Consider the following 25637-nt stretch of genomic DNA (forward strand, 5'->3'; position numbering starts at 1 on the left):
TGATCTAGGGGGATATTGGTGGCCACCTGCCTATTCCAATTGGACCCCCAACACCGTCTCTTTCAATTTTTTGGTTTCCTTAATTGTAGCACAATTTACTACTTTTGGCAGTTTTTTGGGTTCTGAACTTCTTGAGCCATTTTGAGGCCCTAAATGGTGTTTTTAGGGAAAACGAAGAGATCAAAAGCTTCCCAAATTGACTTTCTAGCTTGCTTTTGGCCTTCTCTTCGAGATCTTCGAAACAAGGTATTATGATAGCCAAAGGGAGATCGTATGCCAAAGTTACGACCCCGGGAAGTTGATGTACCAATTTAGCCGAACAGGGCCCACAGTTTTGGCGCTTCATCTCCTAGGGTTAGGTTTTTGGATGCTTAGGGTTTGTCATTGTTTCTCAATAATAAATAGGCCTTTGAGCCTCATTGTAACATTGTTCACAGGCATGTAGCCGCCACATCTCTTCTCAGAGATAAGATATCATCGCCCGAGCTAATTTTATTTCCATTCTGTTTGTAAGCATATTTCAATATTTGATATTAATGAAATGAAGTGTTATTTCTACTGCACCTTTGTATTTATGGTTATATCTGTAATTTGTTGCATTCCTGTTTAAATACGGATCAATGGTATCAGAGTGGTAAGCTCTTTCTCTGTTTTTCTTTACATGTCCCCAACGAGGTTGGGATATAAGGGGTTAGGGCTTGAACTGGTCGAAACTTTGCAAGACCAGCCTCGCAAATCCCGACGGCCTCCCATGGTGGATGAAAAGAAAGATGAGGGGGCAGGAGATCCTATCAAAATCTTGCTCGAAGAAGCCCTCGAATGACAAAGGAATGTGATGATGGACAATTTTGTCCAGATCCTTCAGTGGCTACCCAAGGGCGGCACATCTAATTCTGGCAGCTATTCTGGAAGCACCACACCCTTTAAGGTACAAGTTAACTTTGACATTCCCATATGTGAGGGTGAGATAGATGCAGATGTTGTAGATAAATGGTTAAATATGCTAGAAGGATATTTTTCCGTTCATGATTTTTCCAGCTGGGAGAAGATCACTTTTGCACTTCTCAAAGTAGTCCCCTACGTCAAGGACTGGTGGGAAACCTACTGTGACCAGAAGGATGAAAGTATGAACTCATTGTTTTCAGCTGCACCCACTTTAAACTCGTTCCAGGATGCCATCAAGGAGCAGTACTGCCCTGTCGTGAGCTATGAGGATAAATACATAAAGTGGACAACGCTGCGATAGGGAAGGGACCAAGATGTACCAGAGTTTACCAATGTTTTTCATACCCTTCGCACGAAGTTGGGTATCAAGGATTCTGAGAACCATTTGGTTCTCAAGTACCACAGCTGCCTACACAGGTACATCCAAGACGAGATGGAGTTCCTGAACATCTCCTCGCTCGGCATGGCATACCGATATGCCATCAAGATCGAGCAAAATTTTAAACAAAAGAAGCGAGACTTTGGACTGCGAATCCGAAGCAAGGGAAAGATACCACCAAACCATAGAACAAAGGACAAAGCCAAGGTGGGGCAGCCCAGGACAACCTGCCAAAGCCGCAAGCAAATAACAACACCGTGAAGCCGAAGAAGGACACGGGAAAGTGGTGTGAGTTCCATAAGAGCTCCACTCACAACACAAGTGAGTGTCGTGCCAAGCAGTCACTAGTGGCCGAGCTAAAGGCTTCGGAATCAGATGCATGTTTCGACTCTGAGTCATAACCCGACAAGGGGAATGACAAAGGGAAACAAATTATCGATGTGAAGCCCAACGCGACCATTTCCATCATGAAGATCCGGAAGGAGGAACCTGAAGATCCAGAGGAGGAGGAGCACCTCTTCCACTCCCATATGTGGGTAAAGGGTTCACCGCTATAGTTCATTGTCGATAGAGGGAGCCAAAAGAACCTCATTTCAGCAGAGGTCGTGAAGCGGCTGGGCTTACCGACCACATCACATCCAAGACTGTACCCCATTGAGTGGCTTCACCAAGGACGGGATCTTCGCATGAGCCAGCAGTGCCGCCTTCCATACAGCATCAAGCCCTTCACGGATGAGGTATTATGTGACGTTGCTTATCTTGATGTTTGTGATGTATTATTAGGCCAACCATACCTATGGAAGTGACATTATGTGTATGAGTCAAGGCCTCGTGTTGTTATTGTTACTTTGGGAAATAAGTTGTACAGGATACCAGAGGTAGCACTGCCTACCGCCATCTCTTTGGTTACTGCAAAATAATGCAGTAAGCTCATTTCAAAAACTAGGAAATTTGTTTTCCTGATGATATGCCCTCAGGGAAAGAAGAAGACAGTGGCCATGACCTCCATACAAGGACCCTCTGCTCGACAACAACAGATGACAAGGTCGTGGAGGAGTATGAGGACATCTTCACCTCCCCTGCAGGGGTGCCTCTACACTATGAAGTCAATTACTCCATCGATCTGACCCCAGGTATGCCACTTCCCAATGGACCAATATATTGATGCTCCATTCTATAGAACGACGAAATCAAGAGGCAGATTCAGGAGCTGCTGCAGAAATATCACATCCGGCTGAGTTCATTGCCCCGTGGGAGCCCGATCGTGTTGGTACATAAGAAAGATGGGACTTGGAGACTCTATATTGACTATCGGGTGTTGAACAAGATCACTGTTCGGAATAGGTACCCGATCCCATGGATTGATGACCTTCTGGACCAACTGAAGGGGGGAAATATTTCAGAAAGATCGACTTGAAGTCAGGATATCACCAGGTACCAATCGAACCCTCCTGTGTGTGGAAGACTACCTTCAAAGCCAAGGAGGGCCTTTTCGAATGGTTGGTTATTCCTTTCAGGTTGACGAATGCTCTTGCAACCTTCATGAGGCTAATGGATGACATCTTGCAACCATTCACCAACTCATTTGTAGTGGTATACTTGGATGACATCCTGATCTTTAGCCATATTTGGGAAGAGCACCTCCACTACATCCGACAGGTTATCCAACATTGCGGTAACACAAGCTATGTGCCAATTTGGAGAAATGCACTTTTGGAATGACCCAGGTTCAGTATTTGGGATACATTATTGATTAATAGGGGGTTCATGTGGATCCAGCCAAGATCCAAGTCATCCGGGATTGGCCAGATCCAACCACTTTGACAGAGCTCCACAGCTTTCTTGGTCTTGCCAATTTCTACCTCATGTTTGTGTTGGGATTCTCTCATATCACTTGGCCCTTGAGTCAAGTCACCAAGAGAGAAGCGAAAGCAAAATTCTTTTGGTCTGAATCTCAACAGAAGGCATTCACAGAGTTGAAACATCGTCTCTACTCTACACCAGTGCTCACATTACTAGACTTGCAACAACCATTTGAGATCGAGACAGATGCCTCTGACTATGCTATTGGGGCAGTCCTTACTCAACAGGGGCATCCAATGGCATATCACAGTGAGACACTTTTAGACACAGTCCAGAAGTATCCCACTTATGACAAAGAGATGTATTCCATTGTGCAAGAATGCCGACAATGGAAGCATTACCTTTTGGGGAAGGAAACGATCATCCACACAGACCATCAGCCCCTGTAGTTCATACAGATGCAAGGGAAGTTGCAGAATGATTTCCATCAGAAGTGGTCCACATACCTGCAATAGTTCCATTTGAATATCAAGTATAAGAAGGGAAACACCAATAATGTTACAGATTGCCTCAGCCAACCACCGATCATGGCATTAACCATCGTGCTCAACTCTTGTGGGCACGAGACTTCTGATTGGCTACTTCTCTACAAAAGTGACCCAGAATTCGACCACACATACCAGACGCTCTTGGAGGGTCAGCAAGTTCCAGATTTTAACCTCCAAGATGCCCTATTATGCCACCTGGGACACCTTTGTGTTCCTTTAAGAGAGCATGCCAAGATGATTTGGGAAGCACACTATAGTTGGGCCGCTGAGAATTTCGGGGTCGAGAAAACAATGGCAATACTTCAGAAGTATTTCTATTGGCCGAATATTTGACAGGATGTCGGGAAGTACATCAGATCCTGCACTACCTGCGCCATTACCAAACCAACCATCAAGAAGAAAGGCCTCTATACTCCACTGCCTACCCTTAGTTAACCTTGAGAATCCATCTCCATGGATTACATGTCGAGCCTTCCTTCTACTAAGCATGGCAATGAATGTGTTTTTGTAGTCATCGACAGATTCTCGAAGATGGTCATTATGGTGATCTGCAAGAAGAATATCACAGCGGAAACCACTGCTAAACTATTCTTTGAACGAGTGTGGGTACACTTTGGGATCCCACAGTCTATCATCTTAGATCGGGATAGCAGGTTCCTCAGTACATTTTGGTCCTGTCTCTAGTCGATGCTGGACACCAAGCTCACTAAGTCCACATCTTTCCATCCCCAAACTGATGGCCAGACAAAGGTCGTCAACAAGATGATCGTACACATTCTACACTTGTACAACTCAAAGCATCCACGCACATGGGATGAGATCCTCCCCTATGTCCATCACAACTATAACCAGGGTCTCCATAGCTCGACTAGCCATAGCCTTCTTTAAGTGTGCTTGGGATTCCAGCCACTATGTCCCATTGATGTGACCATGCCATTTGCAGCTACTCATGCAGATTCGGCTCATGTCCAGTCCGAAATCGATAAGCCAAACAATGTCATTGAGCACATCTAACATATTCGCCAGTAGGTCCATGATTCTGGAGAAATCAAATGGCAAGTACAAGAAGCAACATGATCAACATCGAGTGCCACACAAGTTTCAGGTGGGCGACAAAGTCTGGTTGCATTTGCAAAAGGAACGCCTTACCAGAGCATATCGGAAACTCAGACCACTCCGATATGGTCCTTACACCATTACCAAGGAGGTTGGAGACAATGCATTTGAGCTCAGCATTCCACCATTCCTTGGCCTGCACCTAGTGTTCAATGTGGACCACCTTTGACCATACTTCCCACCATTTCTATACACATCAGACATTGCAGAACAACTCACACCTAGAGAGTTAAATCCAGGTTGCATGGAACAAGCCACAACTGATCAAATCATGGACACGCAGATCAAGAACACCCGACAACAAAGGATCCAACTATATTCAGTTGTCAAAGCAGGCCAACTCTTTCACCAGGGCAAGTGGCTCACGAGGGACCAAGTTCACCAGAAGTTTCCTCATCTCATGGAGGAACTCAATGCAATGGGGTCCATTGCTTCGTAAGGGGGGAGGAATGATCCAAGTGGATATTGGTGGCCACCTACCTATTCCAATTAGACCCCCAACACTGTCTCTTTTAATTTTTCGGTTTCCTTAATTGTAGCACAGTTTATTATTTTTGGCAGTTTTTCGGGTTGTGAACTTTTGGAGCCGTTTTGAGGCCATAAACGACGTTTTTAGGGAAAAAAGAGAGACCAGAAACGTCCCAATTCAATTTGCCATTTTTCTTTCAGACTTCTTTTCGGGATCTTCGAAACGAGGTATTATGATATCCAAATAGAGATTGTATGCCAAGTTACGACCCTGGGAAGTTGATGTACCAATTTACCCAAACGGGGCCCACAGTTTTGGTGCTTCATCTCCTAGGGTAAGGTTTTTCGATGTTTATGGTTTTCCATTGTTTCTCAATAATAAATAGGCCTTTAAGCCTTACTGTACACAGTTTAGAGGCATGTATCCACCACATCTCTTCTCAGAGATAAGCTATCATCGCCCGAGCTATTCTTATTTCCATTCTATTTGTAAGCATATTTCTGTATTTGATATCAATGAAATGAAGTGTTATTTCTACTGCATCTTTGTATTTATGGTTATATCTATAATTTGTTGTGTTCCTATTTAAATCCAGATCATTTTGGATTTTGAGAGAGAATCTCGATCTTGGAGATAAAAGCTTTCAAATCTGAAAGGATTATTATGGGGAGTTGCTTTAAGGTCCATTTTGAGGAGAATATGGCAGTGATCTAAGCCGATACATGGAAGGATGGAGGCTTTGAAAAATATGCCCCTTTCTAATAGGGCCCGTTTCAAATAGGGATTCTTGCATCTAGTCCTTCAATCTTAAGTACATCTCGTGGTATTGGATTTTAAGATACTCTAGGATCATACTTGGATATTTATTTTTCCATTCTTCAATTAGATTTAGCAATATTTTATCATCTATGTTCAAGATCTACATATCCTCCTCTAGATCTATTCTTGCCATGTCTGGTGTAAGTACCTTCTCCTGAGTTGGGACTTCCTATGGGGTTTCCTAAGTCTTCCTCTTAGGTGAGGCTTTGGGCTAAGTTTCCTCTATGTGTGATTCTAGTTCATGAGATCCTCTGATAGATCTAGTTCTGCATCTTGATTTGTAAGTATAAAGTATTTATTCCTAGTTGGTATTGATTTTTCCTCTGGTTGAGAAAATTGGTTCCTAGGGTTTCTTCTTCTGGTTGTTGCTCATTGAAAAACTTCTAGATCTGTTGTTTTGGATTCCTTATGAGATTCCTCCTAACATATCAAGTAGTCCTTGTATAAATGGCCATATTCATGGCATCATCAACAATGAAAAGGAACATGCTCGTAATGTATAGGTTGATTCCATATTTCATCTTAGTATGAAATTTCAATTGATTGTACAAGAGGGTGGAAGATATTCATGTAGACCTATATTTTGGCATATGAGGTATATCTCTTATATATATATATATATATCTATATATATATATATATATATATATATATATATATATATATATATATATATATATATGTGGTCAAGATAATAACCTCCTCCATAATCCTTTGTTGCTTATTTCCCTCCATTTTCGTATAGTATTTCTCACAACATTTCGTACATCTATGACGCTCAAGTGAAATCCATAATTGGCCTTTACTAGTCGAATTGTGTTGCAATGTTGGATGGTCCAATTGCTCCTGCAACATCTACTGTTGGTGTCCGTTGGCATGACAATTCTATAAAGATGTTATTGTCATATGGTTACCATAACTCTATCCATAAATGGAGGATGTTGGGCATGGTTGTTAAGCCTTCATCTAGGTGGACAAGGACCTAGTGTTAGGTTGCACCCAACATTTTTTCTATCTCGTGCACACCCACAACCCACCCATTAGAATTCTCCCATGTAAAATTAGTTGACATGGAGTCCTAGCTCAAACTCCATCCACAAATTCCTCAAGAAATATAGAGATACTTCTCTATTATTACAAGGAGCTTTATCAAATACCATAAAACATCTATTCATCTAGTTGTTGTGAAATGTTTGGTAGGTGCACAGGTCAGGAACACATTTTTTTTCCTGTTAAGGCTTGGTTTCTTCTTAGATCAACAAACAAATACAACAAATCTTGTTTAGTAATGTTGATATCTTAGATTTGGTCTTTATTTCGACTAGTTCTATAGTGTTTATACATTCTAGCCCTATAATAAAAAATATTAGATAACTAGCTTTGGGCATTAGAGATGGATGATACCATTGAGTTTAATGAAATCGCAAGAGACAATCATGATGACTCTTTAGTGTTTTGGAGATCCTATATTAGTGACCCCAATGTAGCCAAGGATGTATCAATTTCATCATTTGGATTTCTTACTTCTTGGTCTGGGTTTGGTTTTTCTAAATTTTGGTTTGGTCACTGTGGGTTTTGGTTTTAATTAGGTTCCATAGCAACTATTTTCCTTTTAATTCAATATAATGATTGGGCTTAGAGTATTATTTTGGGTATATTTTCCAATTTTGAACCACATTTAAAGAAAAAAAAAACCCATTGAAATGCTTGCTTGGACTCCAAGGACAAGGTATGGTGTTGATTTCAAACTCAAGGTTATTCACTAATCAACAAATTTTCTCAATATCTCCCAAAACCGCATCACATAGTTGAATATGGTTAAAAATGGGTCGTCCACAAGTGCATAAAATAGAAGCCGCACCAGGAACACGTGCATGTTCCTAGAACATGCATACATTCCTAAAAATGTGTTTGTTCTTATAACCCATGCTAAGGTGGCAACCTGGTTGACATCTTGGTTGGAATATCATGCCTTACCAAGCTCAGATGCCAAAGAATATGTGTGCATTATTACAAACACACATATGAACTATCGGCATACATTCCTTATGGCCCCAATGCCACTTTTGGGGCCATCGTCTTCTTGCGAGCACCCATATGTGGCTTTTGTGCATGGAAAATTTTAGAGTTAAGGTTAAAGGTTTATGATTAGAGATAGGTTCATGGTCATTTAAGAGGTCAAAATTTACAATTTGGTTGTAAATAGGGACTTATATCACATAATCAATAACACTACTACTCAGCCCATGAATACAAGTCATTTGGTTGGATTTTGGCCACTTGATTATGTCATTGAAAATTTTAATGTCTTGATAATTATATAACATGACTAATTCAATACCTAATACATTATCAGTTAGGTCTTCAAAGTTTATATTGTACCTACTATCTAAAACAAGATCCTCACCTGGAAAAAAAGGATTAGGGTTGGAATCATGCTTAGAACAATATCTTGGTTAGTTGTAGTTCTATCATTAAAGTCTTATAATAAAAGGATATTACCTTCATTCCCACAATATGAATATCTTGTTAGTATATTATAAGGGTAATTTTATTCTAGATTGTCTTTCTTATAAATAGTGTAGTTGATAAGTGCAAAATCACAAATTATTACATAAATCCTCTTAAAATTTATTCTAATCGAATTATACTAATTGAGATGTTTTATCTATGAAGTTGAGTGTGAAGAAAAACATCCATTTACTATATAATATATTATTCCTGCAATTCCCTTTGAAGAGGATTTCTTGTTCCATATTATCGACAAGATGAATCCATCTACATGGAGACCATAGACACATTAATGCTAAAAACAATGGGAATAATAAACTAATTGGCCGTTTAGTGCAAAACGTACTCTTGAAATTCAAGATTACAAAATCTCCTACCCACATTAATACTCAGGACCATGGGAATAATAAACTAATTTGTAGTTTAATGCAAAATGTTATTATTAATAAAATTAGTTTAACCAAAATCACTTAAATTTTCTTAATTTTTTGTTTTTCTATTATATTAAATTAAATTATTTAATTAATCATTATTCTTTCTCCATAAAAACATGAATATTAAAAAAATAAAAAAATAAAAAATATTTATTTATTTATATATTATTAAAATGATTAAAAATATAGTTTGAAAAATTAAATTTCTAATAATTTTTTTAATTAAAATATAATTGACTAATAATACAACATTAATAACTAGTAATACACCATTAATGATACAACTATAAGATAGCTAGAAAAATATAGAAAATAAATTTTTTAAATATAGAAAATAATATTCTTGGTTTTTTTTGTCTTCAAAAACCACCCAATATACACTCTTTATTAATACATTATTTTAAATATATATATATATATATATATATATATATATATATATATATATATAATTTTAATGGAAAGGTTTTGTTTAGGTTTAAAAAAAATCCAATAATTATATGCTATTTATCAATACATTCGTTTTTTAAAGAAATATACACAATTTTAATCTTAATATTCAATTAAAAGCTATTGTAACACATACATATTAAAGTCATAATAAAAATGAAAAAGAATATTACTATCATATTACCATAGTAAAGACTTTGACATTTCTCGACTTTACAAAGGACTAAGACTAGCATTTGCACCAGATGTTGCAAAGAAAACGCCGTAAGGCATAAAGTGCGGAAATCCATTATCCATGTAGTGTGTGCATTACTCAACAAGGTGGATCTCTTTAAATTTGTTGCAAACATTTATGTTATTGCATTGCTAATTTATTTAGAATCTACTACTACCTCCTCTTCTTGGAATATTAAATTTCTTATCACCCCATGATGACAATCCCTCTAATTATTGGAATCACAATTTTTTCCACTTTAGTGGGTTTACCGTCAACCTAAAGAAACATGAATTTGAGTCACTCAACTAAAAAGAAATTGCTAAATTGCTATTTATCATGTTTTGAGTAAAAACAATTAATAACTCATATTTACAACCCTTGAAATATTTACAACCTTTTAAGTCTTGTATTTATAACTCATATTTATAACCCTTTAAAATGAAACTAACTATCTATATTTTTATTAATAATAAAAAGAATCTTCTTTATAAAACTGACACTCACATGCTACTCCTATTGAAAAGGAATCAATACTCTTTGATAAGCAATATTCTTTATACTCGACCTCAGGGAACTCAGTGGGCAAAATTATCAATAACTAATTAATATTGATTTGCATCAATTTCTTTTGGTCCAACCAACAATTAAAATCCATCCCCTGCCACTACAACAATAATACACCATATATCACCTTCCCATTAAAACTGAGAATGAGCTGCAAGTAACTGTGAGAACGCGGATGCCTCATAAGCATGGAGTTAAGTTTGATCCCTGAGCTTTGCTACAATCCTCAACTGTAGAAATATTGAAATTTTTAAGAAGACTCTGGCCATTTCATAAGCAGCTGAGTTGACAGCAAAGTTTGTCTGTTGCTGAGTCCCAATCATAGAGATGTCTATATGAGTTATGTCAATGTCTAAGTAGAGCTGTTGAATATGGAATGTCGGTGTAAGTCCTCATCTCTGTCCAACTTATGTCAAAGCAAGGATGCTACATAGGAAGAAAGAATTGGTTAATTGGTTGTGGATGATGGCATTTTTGCTAGAAAATGCAATATCTCCTTCATTGATTTCAAAACTCCATTGCTTCACTTGCACCTATCTTCTCAGGCTTTCATATTGATAAAAGCAATGTAGAAAATTTTGGTTGAGTTAGTTTCAAACCATAAAATCTACCCCAACTTCATCTAATGGGCTTGTAATATAGCCTTCTTTCCCACATTTTCTTGATTATAAAATAATGTCAAAGTAAAACGAGAGTTAGAAATATTTTTCAACAATAGTCACTTGCATCAGATGATTATTATCTCGCTTGGTTTTCATCCTTATGGCTTAATATGGACGGACCATTTTCTGCAAGATTAGGAAAGCCTACTGTGTCTTTGAAAGATCGATTTGATTAATGGACATAAGTTAAAAACACAGTGATCATCCTGTAAACAAATATATATACTCTATATATATCAAAGCAGCAGACTGAAGGCACTGAATTTGCCCATTTCAGACTCATATATGATATATCTATTCAAATGTTTACATAAACCAATATTTCATCCACAGTGGCTAAGAGTAGTATATATCAAAGGTTGAAGGCACTGAAATTGCCCAATTCACTCATATATCTACTCAAATTTCTACACAAACCAATATTTCATTCACAATGGCTAAGAGTATATATCAAAGTAGCAGACTGAAGGCAATGAACTTGCCCATTTGAGACTTATATATCTATTCAAATTTTTAAACAAACCAATGGGTGATCCACAGTGGCTAAGACTATCTATCAAAGTAGCAGACTGAAGGCACTGAACATGCCCATTGCAAAATTCAGACTCATATCTATTCAAACTTTTACACAAACCAATGTTCATCCACATAGGCTAAGAATATATATCGAAGTCGCAGATTGAAGGCACTGAACTTGCCCTTTTCAAATTCATATATCTATTCAAACTTTTACATAAACCAATCTTTCATCCACAGTGGCTCGTGATTTTCAAAATTGTTATGTATGCCATAATAACCACTTCACGAATCAACTAGGAATTGAAGGCACTTGCACAAAGAATATAATAACAGAAAACCAACGTATTCTTGCACAATAATATTATTGATGATAACACTATGCATAAATTGTTATTGCTTTGTTGTAAGCCACAGCAGGATCTTGATCTTCCTTGGCACAGATGTTACTGTCAGATGGACTGAGATGAATTTTTGCAGCCCCATTCTTCAATCCAACTTTATTCCTTTTCAATTTTGGGGCCATGAGAATCTGATAGCAGCCAACAAGTTTCTCCTTCTCCTTCTCAACCATCTCACCACCATCTTTTTGCTTTTCTTGACCTTTGCCCTGTTCCTTGCATGCACTACTGTTGAAGTCTTGACAGCGGGATTGCTGTTCTTGGGCATCAACAACATTATTAGGTTCAATGGACAGTAATTTTCTCACAAATGAAGGCCTGGGTTCGATAGGATTCCCCATCAAATCTCTGAAACCCACAGCCCCCCAGTTGCAGGGATGAATCTGTTCATTCTATGAAGATCTACTCCATCAAGAATCATGGTGCCAAGGTTGAGAATGCCCTGTGGGTGACCAGAAGGACGACGGACCTGCAGTGCCAAGAAACTCATCCCACTGAAATCTGTGCTCCCGTAGCCCTTGAGGAGAGTGGAAAGCAAGACCCTCACAGTGCCTAGCAGGGTATCCCTGAGGCAACCCACGCAGTATATCTCCATAATCACAGCAGAGGTTTCATAGCGGAGCAAACTCTCTTCCACTCTGAATATGGCCTTGTCGTTCCAAGTAGGGTTTGCGCCCCCTGTTCTATCAATTTGCGTCGTCAGTTTTTTCTCGAAATTGATCCATACAACATAGTAGGTCTGCATCATGCCAAAAAGATGCATCTCCTTCAGATCTTGAGCTAAGATGATGTTAAGCTCCAGCTGTGTGTAAGCTTCCCCCATGATGTAGAGTGAATTTACTGCACAAGGAAACGCAATATTCAGAGACCACCCTGATTGAAATTATAGGAGCAGAAACACCATGAATGAAATCTTTTGAAATCTGAATAAGACAAAACACATCATATACTCTCTAGCTCATGATGATGAAAGCAGATGGAAATCAGTGCAGAAGGCCACCCCAAATGGTCATGATCGAAGCCAAGAAGCAGAAAAACCCATTCATAGATACAACAATAATGGAACAAACAAAAAAAAAATGTACCAAATCCATTTGTTGTTTCATTTTAGAATTTTATTGCTGTGATTTCCATTTCAAAACTCCATTACTTCACCTGCACCTATAGTCTCAGGCTCTCATATTCATAAAAACAATGTACAAAATTTTTCTTGAGTTAGTTTTAGATTATAAAATCTACCCATTTCAAAACTCCATTGCTTCACCTGCACCTATCTTCTCAGAATCTCATATTGATAAAAGCAATGTAGAAAATTTTGGTTGTTAGTGTTAGACTATAAAATATACCCATTTCAAAACTCCATTGCTTCACCTGCACCTATCTTCTCAGGCTTTCATATTGATAAAAACAATGTAGAAAATTTCAGTTGAGTTAGTTTCAAACCATAAAATCTACCCCAACTTCATCTAATGGGCTTCTAATATAGCCTTCTTTCCCACATTTTCTTGATTATATAATAATGTCAAAGTAAAACGAGAGCTAGAAATATTTTTCAACAATAGTCACTTGCATTAGCTGATTATTATCTCACTTGGTTTTCATCCTTATGGCTTAATATTGACGAACCATTTTCTGCAAGATTAGGAAAGCCTTGTGAATCCTTTAGCTTCAAAGTAATTCTTTCAGATCACTTGCCTATCTATCTGGAGTCTAGACCTCTCAAACGAAGAGGCCTAAAAACATACCATTTTCATTTGAACAGCTGCAGTTTGGCAACCCAGACATAGAAAATAAAATCCAGTATTAGTGAAATGAAGACACTCACATTACATGAACAAAAATGTGAAGTTTCAAAGTAATTCTTTCAGATCACTTGCCTATCTATCTGGAATCTAGACCTCTCAAACGAAGAGGCCTAAAAACATACCATTTTCATTTGAACAACTGCGGTTTGGCAACCCAGACATAGAAAATAAAATCCAGTATTAGTGAAATGAAGACACTCACATTACATGAACAAAAATGTGAATCCTTTCTAAGAAGCTTCAAAATGTAAAGAAAAAAGCGGAACAACTAGGTTTTTGTAAACATATTCAAAAGAAACATGAACTGGAGATAGAGATGGTTAGTGTTGTAAAAGAAAAGGAATTGATATTGTGGCTTGAAAACGACAGATGCTTCCTTTATACTTTTTAAGTGCCAAGCATAAACCACCTTCCAATCTAAGGAAGGATAACAGTAAGTACAAGGAAGACCACAGATGCTTCCTTTATACTTCAATTGTCAAGCATTAACCAACATTCATAAGGTAGGTGCTTCCATAGACTCTATCTGACCATGTGACCAACCAGCCCAACTTAACAGCCATGACAGCATCAGCAGATCAGTGGCCCCTTGCGGGGCCACACCAGCCCAACTTAACAGCCATGACAGCATCAGCTGATCAATGGCCCCTTGTGGGGCCACACCAGCCCACCTTTGGGCAAACCACTATGTAAGAAAATGAAAACTTGGTGGAAACTGTAGCAGCAAGCCACTTTCACCTACCCATCTTGTCTCTCATGGCTAGTCTTCAAATGAATAGAGGAAAGATTACCGAGTCATGAACTTTTAAATGAGGGCATATTATCAAAAACCTTGAATGAGACTCATGAGAATCTATAAAAGAAAAGAAGAAGTCAGACATGCCTAACTTAGTGGTTGATACAGTGCTTAACCACATTAATCACCCTCGTTCAAATACTGGAAGGCATAAAGCCCTGCGTTAGTAAAAAGTTCAGGAATGCGATTCTAGCTGCATATGTCAGGAATAGTAAATTAGAGGACGGCCAAAAGTTGTTCGACAAAATGCCTGAACGAAATGTAGTTTCATGGAATACAATGATAGCAGGATATGCTCAGATTGGACGCATGGAGGATGCACGCCAATTATTTGAGAAAATGCCCAAACGAGATGTTGTGTCATGGACTTCGGTTATTACCGGATATGCCAAGAATGGATGCTTTCAAGAGTCATTGGATCTCTTTTCCTGTATGCATGAGGGGTGTGTTTACCGGAACTAATTTACATTCACCGGTGTTTTGAGTGCATGTGCCAGCCTTGAAGTCTTGCTACCAGGCAAGCAGGTCCATGCTGACAGTATTAAAATGGGTTTTCAATTTGATATTTCTGTGGGTAATGCAGCAATTAACATGTATGCCAAATGTGGAAGCATAGATAATGCACGGCAACTGTTTGATACAATGCCTGAACGAGATGTAGTTTCGTGGACTTCAGTGATCGCAGGATATGCCCGGAATGAGCATGGCAAAGATGCATTGGAATTCTTTGCCCGAATGCTTAGTACTGGTACAATGCCTAACCAGTCCAACCTAACTTGTGTCCTGGGCATATGCACGAGCCTAGCAGCCCTTGAAGATGGCAAGCAAATCCATGCTCACACTGTCAAAACTGGTTTTGTGTCAAATGTAAACGTGGGCAATGTCCTTGTTAGTATGTATGCGAAATGTGGGGAAATTGATGATGCGCGCCTGTTCTTTGAGAGGATGTGTGAAAGCAATGTGCTGTCATGGAATTCTATGATTGTGGGATATGCAGAGAATGGAAGAACAGATGAGGCACGGCAGCTCTTTGATGAAATGCCTGAAAGATATGTGGAATCTTGGAATGTGATGATTGTGGGATATGCTCGGAATAAAAAAACATTTGATGCCCGGGTACTATTTGAGAAAATGCCCGAGGCAAATGTCATATCATGGACTGCTGTCCTTACAGGATATGTTCAGAATGGACAAGATGAGGAAGCCCTGCAGCTTTTTTCTCGAATGGGACAATCTTGTGTGAAACCTAATAACTCCACCTGGGCAGTTGTTTTAAGTTCATGTGCTGGCCTAGCAACCCTGGAACAGGGCAAACAGGTTCATGCTCAAATAATCAAAGTGGGATTCGAGTCAGATGTTTTTGTGAGAAGTGCCATAGTTGATATGTATGCTAAATGTGGGAACCTAGATGATGCACGGCTATCATTTGATAAAATTTACAAACCTGACACGGTCTTATGGACCACAATTATATCAGCATATGCTCAGCATGGACATGGCAGGGAGGCATTACTACTCTTTGAAGAAATGCAACAAGCAGGCTTGACTCCAAATCACGTTACATTTCTTGGTGTTCTGGCTGCATGTAGTCATACAGGCCTAGTGGACAAAGGCTGGCACTATTTCTTATCCATGAGTCAGCATCATGGTATTAGACCAAGAGTGGAGCACTATGTCTGCATGGTAGATATTCTTGGTCGTTCAGGGCACTTGGATGAAGCAGAGGACCTTATCAACTCCATCCCTTATGAGCCTGATGCTATTCTGTGGAAGGCCTTGCTTGGTGCTTGCAGAGTCCATGGAAACCTTGATATAGGCAGACGTGCAGCAGAACACCTTTTTGATTTGGAACCTCAAAATGCAGCTGCCTATGTCTTGCTGTCAAATATTTATGCTGCTGCAGGCAAGTGGGATGATGTTGCAAAGGTGAGAAGAATGATGAAAGATAGGGAGATAAAGAAGAATCCTGGATGTAGTTGGATTGAAATCAAGAATGTGGCGCACAAATTTATTGTAGGAGATAGATCACACCCACAGTCAGAAAGAATTTATGCAATGCTGGATCACTTGTCTAAGCGGATGAAGGAGGCAGGATATATGCCTGACACAAAATCTGTACTGCTTGATGTGGAGGAGCAGCGCAAGTAACAGAGTTTCGTTGTCACCACAGTGAGAAGCTGGACGTTGCCTTAGGGCTTGACAATACAGTTCCATGGTTGCTTACTTGTATAGTCACAAACCTTTGAATTTGTTGTGATTGCCACAACAAATTCATCGGGGGTGAAATTGTTGCTCTCGATGCATACTGATTCCATTATCTCAATTGTGGAATTTGATTTTCGGGGGATTATGATTTATCTATGATAATAATTTAAACTCCCCTCATTCATTAATTCTTCATTTATGATGTAATATTGGAGAAATGACAACAGGTTCAAAACTGCAAAATATTATCTGATATATAAACGGTGCCATCAACAACACAGACCTGTTTATTTTTAAATCAAGGTACAGGATTTATGTGAGAACACTTCTCAAATGGCATGTCACCTTTAGGACAACTTTTCATGCCATTCTTAGTATAAACATATTAGAAGAGCTTGATTTCTATCACATTAACAGGAAACAATGAAACAGCTGAATATCTTTGATGCCTAGGTATGTCTGCTACTTCTGACAGAAGCTCTTGTATTATTGGGTTCTTCTCTCATAGATTTTTGGATCTCTGTTAAACACCATTGTTTTTCTGCTCATGCATCTTAAGCCTATCTACTAATTTCTATTAACAAAAGAAAGCTTGTGGCTAAACATTTTTGAAAGTGATGAACTTGAACTTTTAAGTTTTTCTGATTTGAGTTTTGGCACATACCAGGAGAAAGTCACAGAACGCGGCATCATATTTTCTGATCTTGTGTCGAGTACTCTATGAACGGAGCTTTCCCAAAGGTAAGAGACAGACATTTTAAAGCAAGTAGGCTGACAAAACAAATATAATGTCCAACTGAATAGATATAAATGGAATTTGAATTTATGCATCACATTAGGGTAAAGTAAACTAAATTTAAAAATGGTACACTTGCAATTTTTTTTTTTGATGTTACAGGGAAGACAAACCTCGCTAGGATGCATCCATCAATAAGCAGCTATATTGTAGGTTGATAAGAGTTCAAAACTTCAAACTTTCAAAACAAGCTAAATTCAAAATTTTGATCAATCTTTCTGTAGGAACACGGTTGACGAACATTGTTAAGATTCACAATCCCTCATTGCTGATTGCTTTTTCTTATCCTTCTGCAGGTTATTGCTTTTTCTTATCCCTCATTGCTTATTGGAATTTATGGTCCATCGTTTGTATAATCCAGAGGAAACAAATGTGAATAGGATAGGGTTAGGGTTGATGAACAATACAGTGATCGATCCGGGCGCTAGAGAGTGCCTTCTTCTTCGAGCAACTCTACCAATAGGCCTTCATCTTAGCAACCTTATGAGTACGAGACACTTATTTTTTCTTTAATTTCTGTTTGAAATGTCCAGAAATGTTTTTAAGTGAAACTTTATGTTCTGCGCTTTAGGGATTATAGGTTGGGCTAGTCGTTCATTGCTAATTCTCTTAGAATTAAATGTTCAGGACGAGTAACTCACATGTTGTTACTCTTCGCTAGGGTTTTAGGAGAGGTAGCTTACTTGTGCGAGGTATTGCAACTTCGTTTAATATTCCCATTCGCGATTTCCTTCTTTTAATATGCGAGCTCCGGTATGGTGATTCTACCCTAACTGCTCTAGCCATAACTTGGCTTTGCCTATTCCACAAAGCCTGGATAGTTTCTCCGGCACTTCTGCTGCAACGAACCGGCTGAAAATAGTGCCATAAATATATAGTTAGCCTTCTGAACGTTTAAATCGCTTTAAATTGAATGAATTCCATCGAAATCCTCTCTCAGGCATTTGCAAGTCATGCACATGCAAGGGGGTAAGAGTACAATAATACGATATCTACCTTACAAATTTGAGCCAGGAAAACCACTGATCCGCTGCAGGGGATTAATGATCTGATCTGCAATAGATGTGCCTCTGCCTTACGGCGTAAATATTGAAAAAAGGAACAAAACATAGCATATTCAAATACACTAAACTATCATTCTCATCGTAATCTACATTCAGTGCAGTCACAAAATAGCTAAAATCCTTTAAAACCCGTTAACAGTTTGCGAAGTGTGTGTTGAAGCAAATATTTGGCCCCGTAGGGACAGCATCCATATGCAATTAAAACCTGCAAACTACATTATATGTGAAGTGAAATACACTGGTGCATCACATAAAAATATGTTTGTTACTGATATTGTTGATTTGGGCTAAGCACCCGGGAGTTATTATCCCTACACTGAAATGACCGAGCTTCATGAAATACGCTGTCTATTCCTCTCAGCACGAGGAATGCCTGAGATTCTGTTGGCAGTTTGGTTATTTTCCAAACTTTATTTCCTTTGTTTGCCTTGAGAGATTATTTATAGAAGAGTTTACTAATCTGGGGTATACAATAAAGAAAGCAGACCAAACTTAATCTTGAATACTTGACCTTGATAGATAAAGAAGCCCCAGAAAATACGCTGAAAATCCTCTTTATTGCACTGCAGATTGCAGTGATACACTAATCTCAAAAGTATAAGAGCCCTCCCTCTTTACTGTACTGCAGATTACAGAGATATCCTCCCTCAAAAGCATAAGAACCCTCCCTCTTTACTGTATTGCATATTAAAGAGGTAATTTTCTGAAAAAAAAACATAATAAAGCGTTTGCAAAACCCTTTGACAGGATACTTCTTGAGAAGAATTTAAAAACTGTTACCATTTGGAATGGAAGGGTAAAGAAGAAATCTGTTTTGTGAAAGTTGATTGTAATAAAAGCTGGGTTAACCTTACAAGCATTAGAAAACTGTTACCATTTGTAATGCAAGGTTAAAGAAGAAAACATTTGTAATGCAAGGTTAAAGAAGAAATATGTTTTGTGAAAGTTGCTTGTAATAAAAGCAAGGGTAGCCTTACAAGCATTAGAAGTAACGGGATGATTAGATCTCATAGAACAAGGACATATTTCCATTACAGTATCTTTAACCTTCCACCTGGTATTGGACACAAATCATCAGTGAAACCAAGGATACTTAATCATAGGGAGAAAGTTACTATAAAAATTGTGTCATCCCAGTAAAACCTGTAACCAGAGATAATGCTTCAAGTTGGTGATTAACGGAAAGAATCCAGCTTCGATGGCAAATATTTTCCTCTACTTCCCCATTCATGTCTGGGCATGAATTGTAAGTGTTGAAGGAAGCACTTTCTTCTGTAAAACAAAATAGCATTTAACATTTTTTTAACGAGGAAAAGTCCCCTATTACTGGATGCTAGTGTTGTAATAGCATTTCTATTTACCTTACATAAAGCTGCATTACATTGTAAAAACAAAGCCTCACTGCATGTCCCCTATTACTGGATGCTACTGGATGCTAGTGTTTAAGTAGCATTTCTATTTACCTTAACATAAAGCTGCATTACATTGTAAAAACAAAGCATCACCACATGTCTAACATATATATGGATGGAGTTACAGACTTCAACTCCTACTATATGTTTTTGGAGTTTGGACTATTTATTTACAAGAAAAACAATCTTTTAATTAAATAAAAGCAGTTTGAAATCCTACTTCAAGACATTTTCAATGAATCCTGAAAGCAGTTTCAGCATCTTATTTCAAGACACTTTCAATTGATCTCTGAAAACAGTTTCAACTTATGCATTACATTGTAAAAACAAAACCTCACCACATATATAACATATATATGTGTGGAGGTACAGATTTCCATTCCTTTTGGAGTTTGGACTATTCTATTTCCAAGAAAAGCAAGCTTTTAATTAAATAAAAGCAGTTTAAAATCTTACTTCAATATACTTTCACTTTATCTCTGTAAGCAGTTTCAGCATCTTACTTCAAGATACTCAGTTCATCTCTGAAAGCAGTTTCAGCTCATCTCTGAAACCCATTATCCAATGATTATTAAAGTAAAACTCATACAGTTATCTAGTTTCCTTGAACCACTTGGGCTTAACACCAATGTTGAAGTTAAGATACCAGAACCCAATTGAACTTCATGTCCAAGAGGAAAAATACAAAACAATACTCTCAATTATTTTAAATTGAACTTCAACCAGACCTAATTTAATTACAGAGGAAATAGTCATTTATATCTTTCTGTCATCATCCTAATCTCTTGCACATCGATTTCAACTCATGGAATATCTAACGCCACATTTCTCAAGGATTCGATTGCCACCAAACGCTACATTTCCCTATCTTGCACATGAAGCTGCCAATGCCAGGGATGTCATGCTCAACACGAAGCTAATGAAAAGCCCTCTCTTCATTGTAGGTAATACCCAGCGACATGATAAGATTCAGAGAGCTGAAACTTCGCACCTTTCGAGACCAAGGAAAAGATAATTACAGGGAAGCAGAACTGTGTTTGGAAGACCAGGAGTCACTATTCACAGCAGGTCTTGTTAGGGAAGAAACGTTGCTCATTGCAGAGATGGAGAGTGGAATTGAATAAGCAGATAAAGGGGCCCTCATGGGAGTTCAGGGAGGAGTATCGTGCTCACAGGGGGATGAAACAGCAGTGCCTAATGCGGTAGGTAATGAAGACATTTTATCAGTATCATAGATGGGATTCGAAGTAACAGCATAGACGCTCTGCCGCTTACCATATTGCCTCAAAGATTCATTTTTTGAAGAGGCCGAGAGTGTATGATTACTTCGCCATGGGGAAGACCTGGGAGATGAGAGGGAAGCGAATCGACCAGGTGCCGAACGAGGGGAAGTGCCGCATGAAAACGGTTGGGAAAGCAAGTCTGACAAGTTCATGGGTTGAGGAGACGGGGAAGGGGGCTTCCAATAGCAACCGGATTCTTGCATCCTCTGTTGCTGCCGCAGCAATCCAATCGAATACAGGTCCCGCCATTGCTTCTGTAGTTGATAACAACGTTCCCGCGTATTGTTCTTAGGAGGCAACTTAGATTGTTCTTAGGAGGCATCTTTAGAGCGAACAGGGCATTGAGATTTTGCCATCCCTTGCTCTGAAACAGAGGATGCAATCTTATCTTCACCCACAGATTCTTCGTCCTGCATATCCTCTTTATTCTCTTCTTTGATAGTGAACAGCAACCTCGGTCCTCCCGCACCCCTGCATATAGAGACTATCGTTGCTACTAATAACGCTGGGAGTAGTCCGGAATAGAGTTGCTGAAATCTCTGGATCTGATGCCTCCCGTATCAAGTGAGAACCCAATGAACCCACCAGTCCTTCACGAGTAAAGTTGAAGCCATTAACGGGGGAGCGTTGGATTATCCAATTCCCAACTGTTGAAGCCTCCCTCCATGGATTTAGGGACAACATTAGTGATCCTCCTCCTATTTCAAGGACTCCGGCACTTCCAGTAAAATAAGTAGTAGACTTCAGCCAGGAGCACCTGCACGAATGACTAGAATACAATAATCAGGCCACTGCCATGGTTGAATTATCACTTCCTATTTAGAACGCTGAACAAGACCATTGTATAACAAAAATACCATTTTTTTTGCCGCCATTGTCTCTCTGGTCCAAAGCCCGCCATTTCAATTCTTGCATACTGTGAACAAGCATCGCCAGAAAGCACAAAAGTCCAGGTCTATTGTTCAACTTTTCAACCGGATACAAATGCCTGATTAGCTAAATAATAGTTAAGTTAACAAACACCATAGTTGCAAACCCACCTCTGCTCTTTATGAATCTGCTCTCTAGTGGTTATGGCGCGGCAGTGTTCTGAATGCAGAGTCGAACTGAAAATTCCCAAAACACACATATCAATACAAAAAAGTTCAGGTGTTCAGTGCATACCTGTAAAGCACCGCCAGAGTAGCATGCTCGGGCCGCGGGCGAAGCAAAAACATTTGCGTTGAGTGTAAATTAAAAATAGTTCGTGTCAAAAACCCTTGTTCATGGAGCAAAATATTATCGATATAATAAATTAAATCGGTTGACGGTTCGTAAGGAAGATAGCGGACAGTTATTGCAGGATGGAACGAACAGTCGCAGTTAGTGCAGGATCGAACGAACAGTCAATTCAAATCAACGGATAAGGATTACCTAATCGTCTAACACTAAAATCTAATGGCACATATTTTGACACGAAAGCAATTTGGGAAGTTAATCTCAGAGGGAAACGCCTTACGGCGTAAATATCATTATAAAGACTAAATATAATTATTATTACGTTTGTAATGCAATGATAATTTAAACCTTAGAAATTACTATGCATTGGTTTCTTATTCCAAGGCTGGATTATTTGTACGCGCATCCATTAATTTATGATTTGTAATCGTTTCATATTTATTGAATTTGGTACTGGCAGGATTTTTGGCATTAATGCAAATCGAATTCAGTCCTTATGAACCCGTCAACTGTTATGCAAAGTTAAATAGGCCTAACTGTCCTTGGCCTAGGTGCCTTATCGTCGTTCATTGAGATGTCCACTTGCTGCACTTTTCTTGGGATCTGACTTCCTCATCGATGGCCCTAGTTAATTCGCTTGATCATACGACACTAAAGGGTTTTGACCCTCTCTTCTCGGTGATTTTGTTCATGTTCGACAATGTGTTTCTCCATAACTCCGTTGGACTTTGGCTCTGCTCCAATCTGGTGACTTTGGTCCGGGTTCGTCTAATTGCTTTGCCTGATGTGGAGGTTTGTTTATCTGCTAGCTCTATTGCCCGACTTCTAGGTTGTGCTTGGGCTTGTCTGTCAACCGCTTTAGAATCTTCAGAGTCCTGGAGTTCAACCACTGCATTAGTGTTTTGTGCTGCTTCTCAATGGTAAGTGTTCAACTATTTTCACACCTTGCATTTCCTTGTGACAATTCTTTATGGAGGATTTTGTCTAATCACTGGTTATTTGTCATCCTTACAAAATTTCTTTCAAGTACCGCAGTGTTTAGATGATACCGAGGATGAAATCCTCGTACCTGATTCATCTTTCAAGAGAAAGAACCTACCAGGCCCTGGGTATTTAACTTTTATTGCCCATTCTTGGCAAGATTCTACAGCCAGAGGGTCGGGATTTTCTTAGAGTTTTGTTGTTATATTCATGAGGGTTTCACTCAGCTTATGACAACCTTGATGCTATTGTTCATTTGTTTCTTAACTGTATAAATTTTTAATGTTTTTCAGCCATATATTGTATCTCTGGCTTTATTACTCATAATGCCATATTGCTTGGTTAATTGAAACTATAAGAATGTATTGTTCAAGATTTTCGGTTTCAATTTTTGCTCCTTTGTTGAGACTTTGTTCATGACAACTTTGATAATATACTTCTACATGACTTCTGTAGGATTTGGAGTTATTGTAATAAGTCCTATAAAATGAATGTCAAGTTCTTTCTTTTGAATAGTTTCTGTTTTAAAACGGAGAAGGAAATGAATGCTATATAGTTTAGATATAGCAGAATGCCTCTGATATGATTCAGTTCATTATTTTCTATGTTTGATAATGGTTACAATCTGATGATGATGTGTGGAAATGTCTTGATACTTGTAAGATGTTTAGAAGTGTTTTGATCCTAACTTGATGATGATGATGCCTTGATACTTCTTGTTGATATATGCATGATCAGATCTGACAAATGGCACAGGTTCAGGGGGAGCATATGCTTTTAATAATGCATTGTTGGCATTATGGTTAGTAGTCCTTGGTGATGATGCTTATATGGCTAAATGATACATCTTGCTATGATATGGTTATGAGTTGTCCATGATAAAATCTCATATGATTCTTGGGGTTACATAGTTAGTGTTCAGATCAGATTTATGGTTGATTCTTTGATGATGCATATATGGAACTTACATGGTGATCTTCATAAGGATAAGGAGAAGTACAAAGCTTGAATACACAATTTCATTACTTGATGATGAGTCACTCATATACAGCTGTCGACATATAATACTGTTATGATGCAGGATTCCTATAGTTCTTGGCGCTCCCATGGATGAGGATTGTTGTTGTTACATAGTTCTATATACAATGCTCGCAAGTGATGATACTTGGATGATATATAAGATCATGCAGATCTTGATGTTGATGAGATGACTATGACATTTTTCACATATGATATAATGTGAATGATTCGGTTTCTGGTCTAGATGCTGTTGACAGATACTTATGGAGCAGATCATACATTGTGTATGATAGTTACTGATGACTATCATGGTCTTATTTAGATGTTTGGTCTCTGTTATAAATGTCATGTAAAGGTCATATGAAGACTCTTGATGTAATAGTTTGTCTCTATCTATTGTAGTCATTTGATGAATCCCTTTTGGTCATATGTTGTAATTTGTAACCCCACTATGCATGGGAAGGATGATGTAATATTTCAGTCATGTATAAACAATTGGTATCTGGTGTATTCCCACTTGGTTGGGTGGATGAGTCAATATTGGTATATCCCCACTTGGTTGGGAGATGGATGTATGTATGAGTCTTTGGTGATAGGAAGGTCATTTATGATATAGTCATGTTCTTCTTGTAGAACATCTTTTTGCAGACCTTGCTTACAGTCAGGGGGAGCATGAACAACACACTTCAGCAGAGTAGAGATTTCAGCATGTACTCAAAGGGAGCAGACAAATTGGTACACCTTGGCATATACAAAGGGGGAGCTCAATCAGAGATTTCAACAGGTACTCAGAGGGAGTATGGATAGCGGAATGTATATCAAGGAAGAGAATATCTTGGTCCGCCCTTTGCCCTTGATGTCAAAGGGGGAGAGCGACTTGGTATGGTTGTTGCCATCAAGTCCAAAGTGGGAGATTGTTGGCATTATGATTCATGTGTTGTACTTGATGGCAACCCACTTGTAGAAGAACAACTCACTTATATATAACTAGATGAATCTACAGAAGAGATATCAGATGTGACAGAATACATGGGATGCAAGATAGCTCAAAGGAATCAGTTCAGATGTAATGAACAATGACAACTCATTAAGATGACAGTTCTCAGTATGGCAAGTTAGCTTTTCCATCAAGTCCAAAAGGGGAGATTGTTGGCATTATGATACAAGTGTTGTCCTTGATGACAACTCACACAGATGACAGATCATAGTGCAACAGGTCAGTA

The 25637-nt window shown here is 38.5% G+C and overlaps 2 protein-coding genes and 1 pseudogene across 3 annotated transcripts; 1 reads left to right on the forward strand and 2 right to left on the reverse strand.

The window, feature by feature from the left end:
- Nucleotides 1-12174: 12174 nt before the first annotated feature.
- Nucleotides 12175-12657, reverse strand: LOC149192800 (protein SRC2-like). The gene has a single exon (XM_089407116.1). It carries the CDS (start codon nt 12655-12657, stop codon nt 12175-12177), a length of 483 nt encoding a protein of 160 aa, XP_089263242.1.
- Nucleotides 12658-14200: 1543 nt separating this feature from the next.
- LOC149192801 (pentatricopeptide repeat-containing protein At1g11290, chloroplastic-like) lies at nt 14201-16583 on the forward strand. The gene is made up of 3 exons (XM_089407117.1): nt 14201-14328; nt 14642-14865; nt 15019-16583. Exons 1-3 carry the CDS (start codon nt 14201-14203, stop codon nt 16581-16583), a joined length of 1917 nt encoding a protein of 638 aa, XP_089263243.1.
- Nucleotides 16584-20194: 3611 nt separating this feature from the next.
- On the reverse strand, nt 20195-22481 carry LOC149192802 (uncharacterized; annotated as a pseudogene). The gene is made up of 2 exons (XR_016254388.1): nt 22053-22481; nt 20195-21952 (listed from the first exon to the last, which is right to left on the reverse strand). The product of XR_016254388.1 is annotated as an uncharacterized LOC149192802 (transcript).
- Nucleotides 22482-25637: the final 3156 nt, after the last annotated feature.

The sequence above is a fragment of the Pinus tabuliformis genome, chromosome 2_2 (genome assembly GCF_031772625.1).
Source record: "Pinus tabuliformis cultivar Carrire ecotype Pingquan chromosome 2_2, CPIR1, whole genome shotgun sequence".
Taxonomy (NCBI): Eukaryota; Viridiplantae; Streptophyta; class Pinopsida; order Pinales; family Pinaceae; genus Pinus; species Pinus tabuliformis.

Coding starts and splice junctions, on each gene's coding strand:
- LOC149192800 (XM_089407116.1), bottom strand. CDS start 12,657: ATGGGGGAAGCTTACACACAGCTGGAGCTTAACATCATCTTAGCTCAA.
- LOC149192801 (XM_089407117.1), top strand. CDS start 14,201: ATGACAGCATCAGCAGATCAGTGGCCCCTTGCGGGGCCACACCAGCCC. Junction 14,329..14,641: donor ACCTTTGGGCAAACCACTAT/GTAAGAAAATGA, acceptor TGCATATGTCAG/GAATAGTAAATTAGAGGACG. Junction 14,866..15,018: donor GTCATTGGATCTCTTTTCCT/GTATGCATGAGG, acceptor TGGGTAATGCAG/CAATTAACATGTATGCCAAA.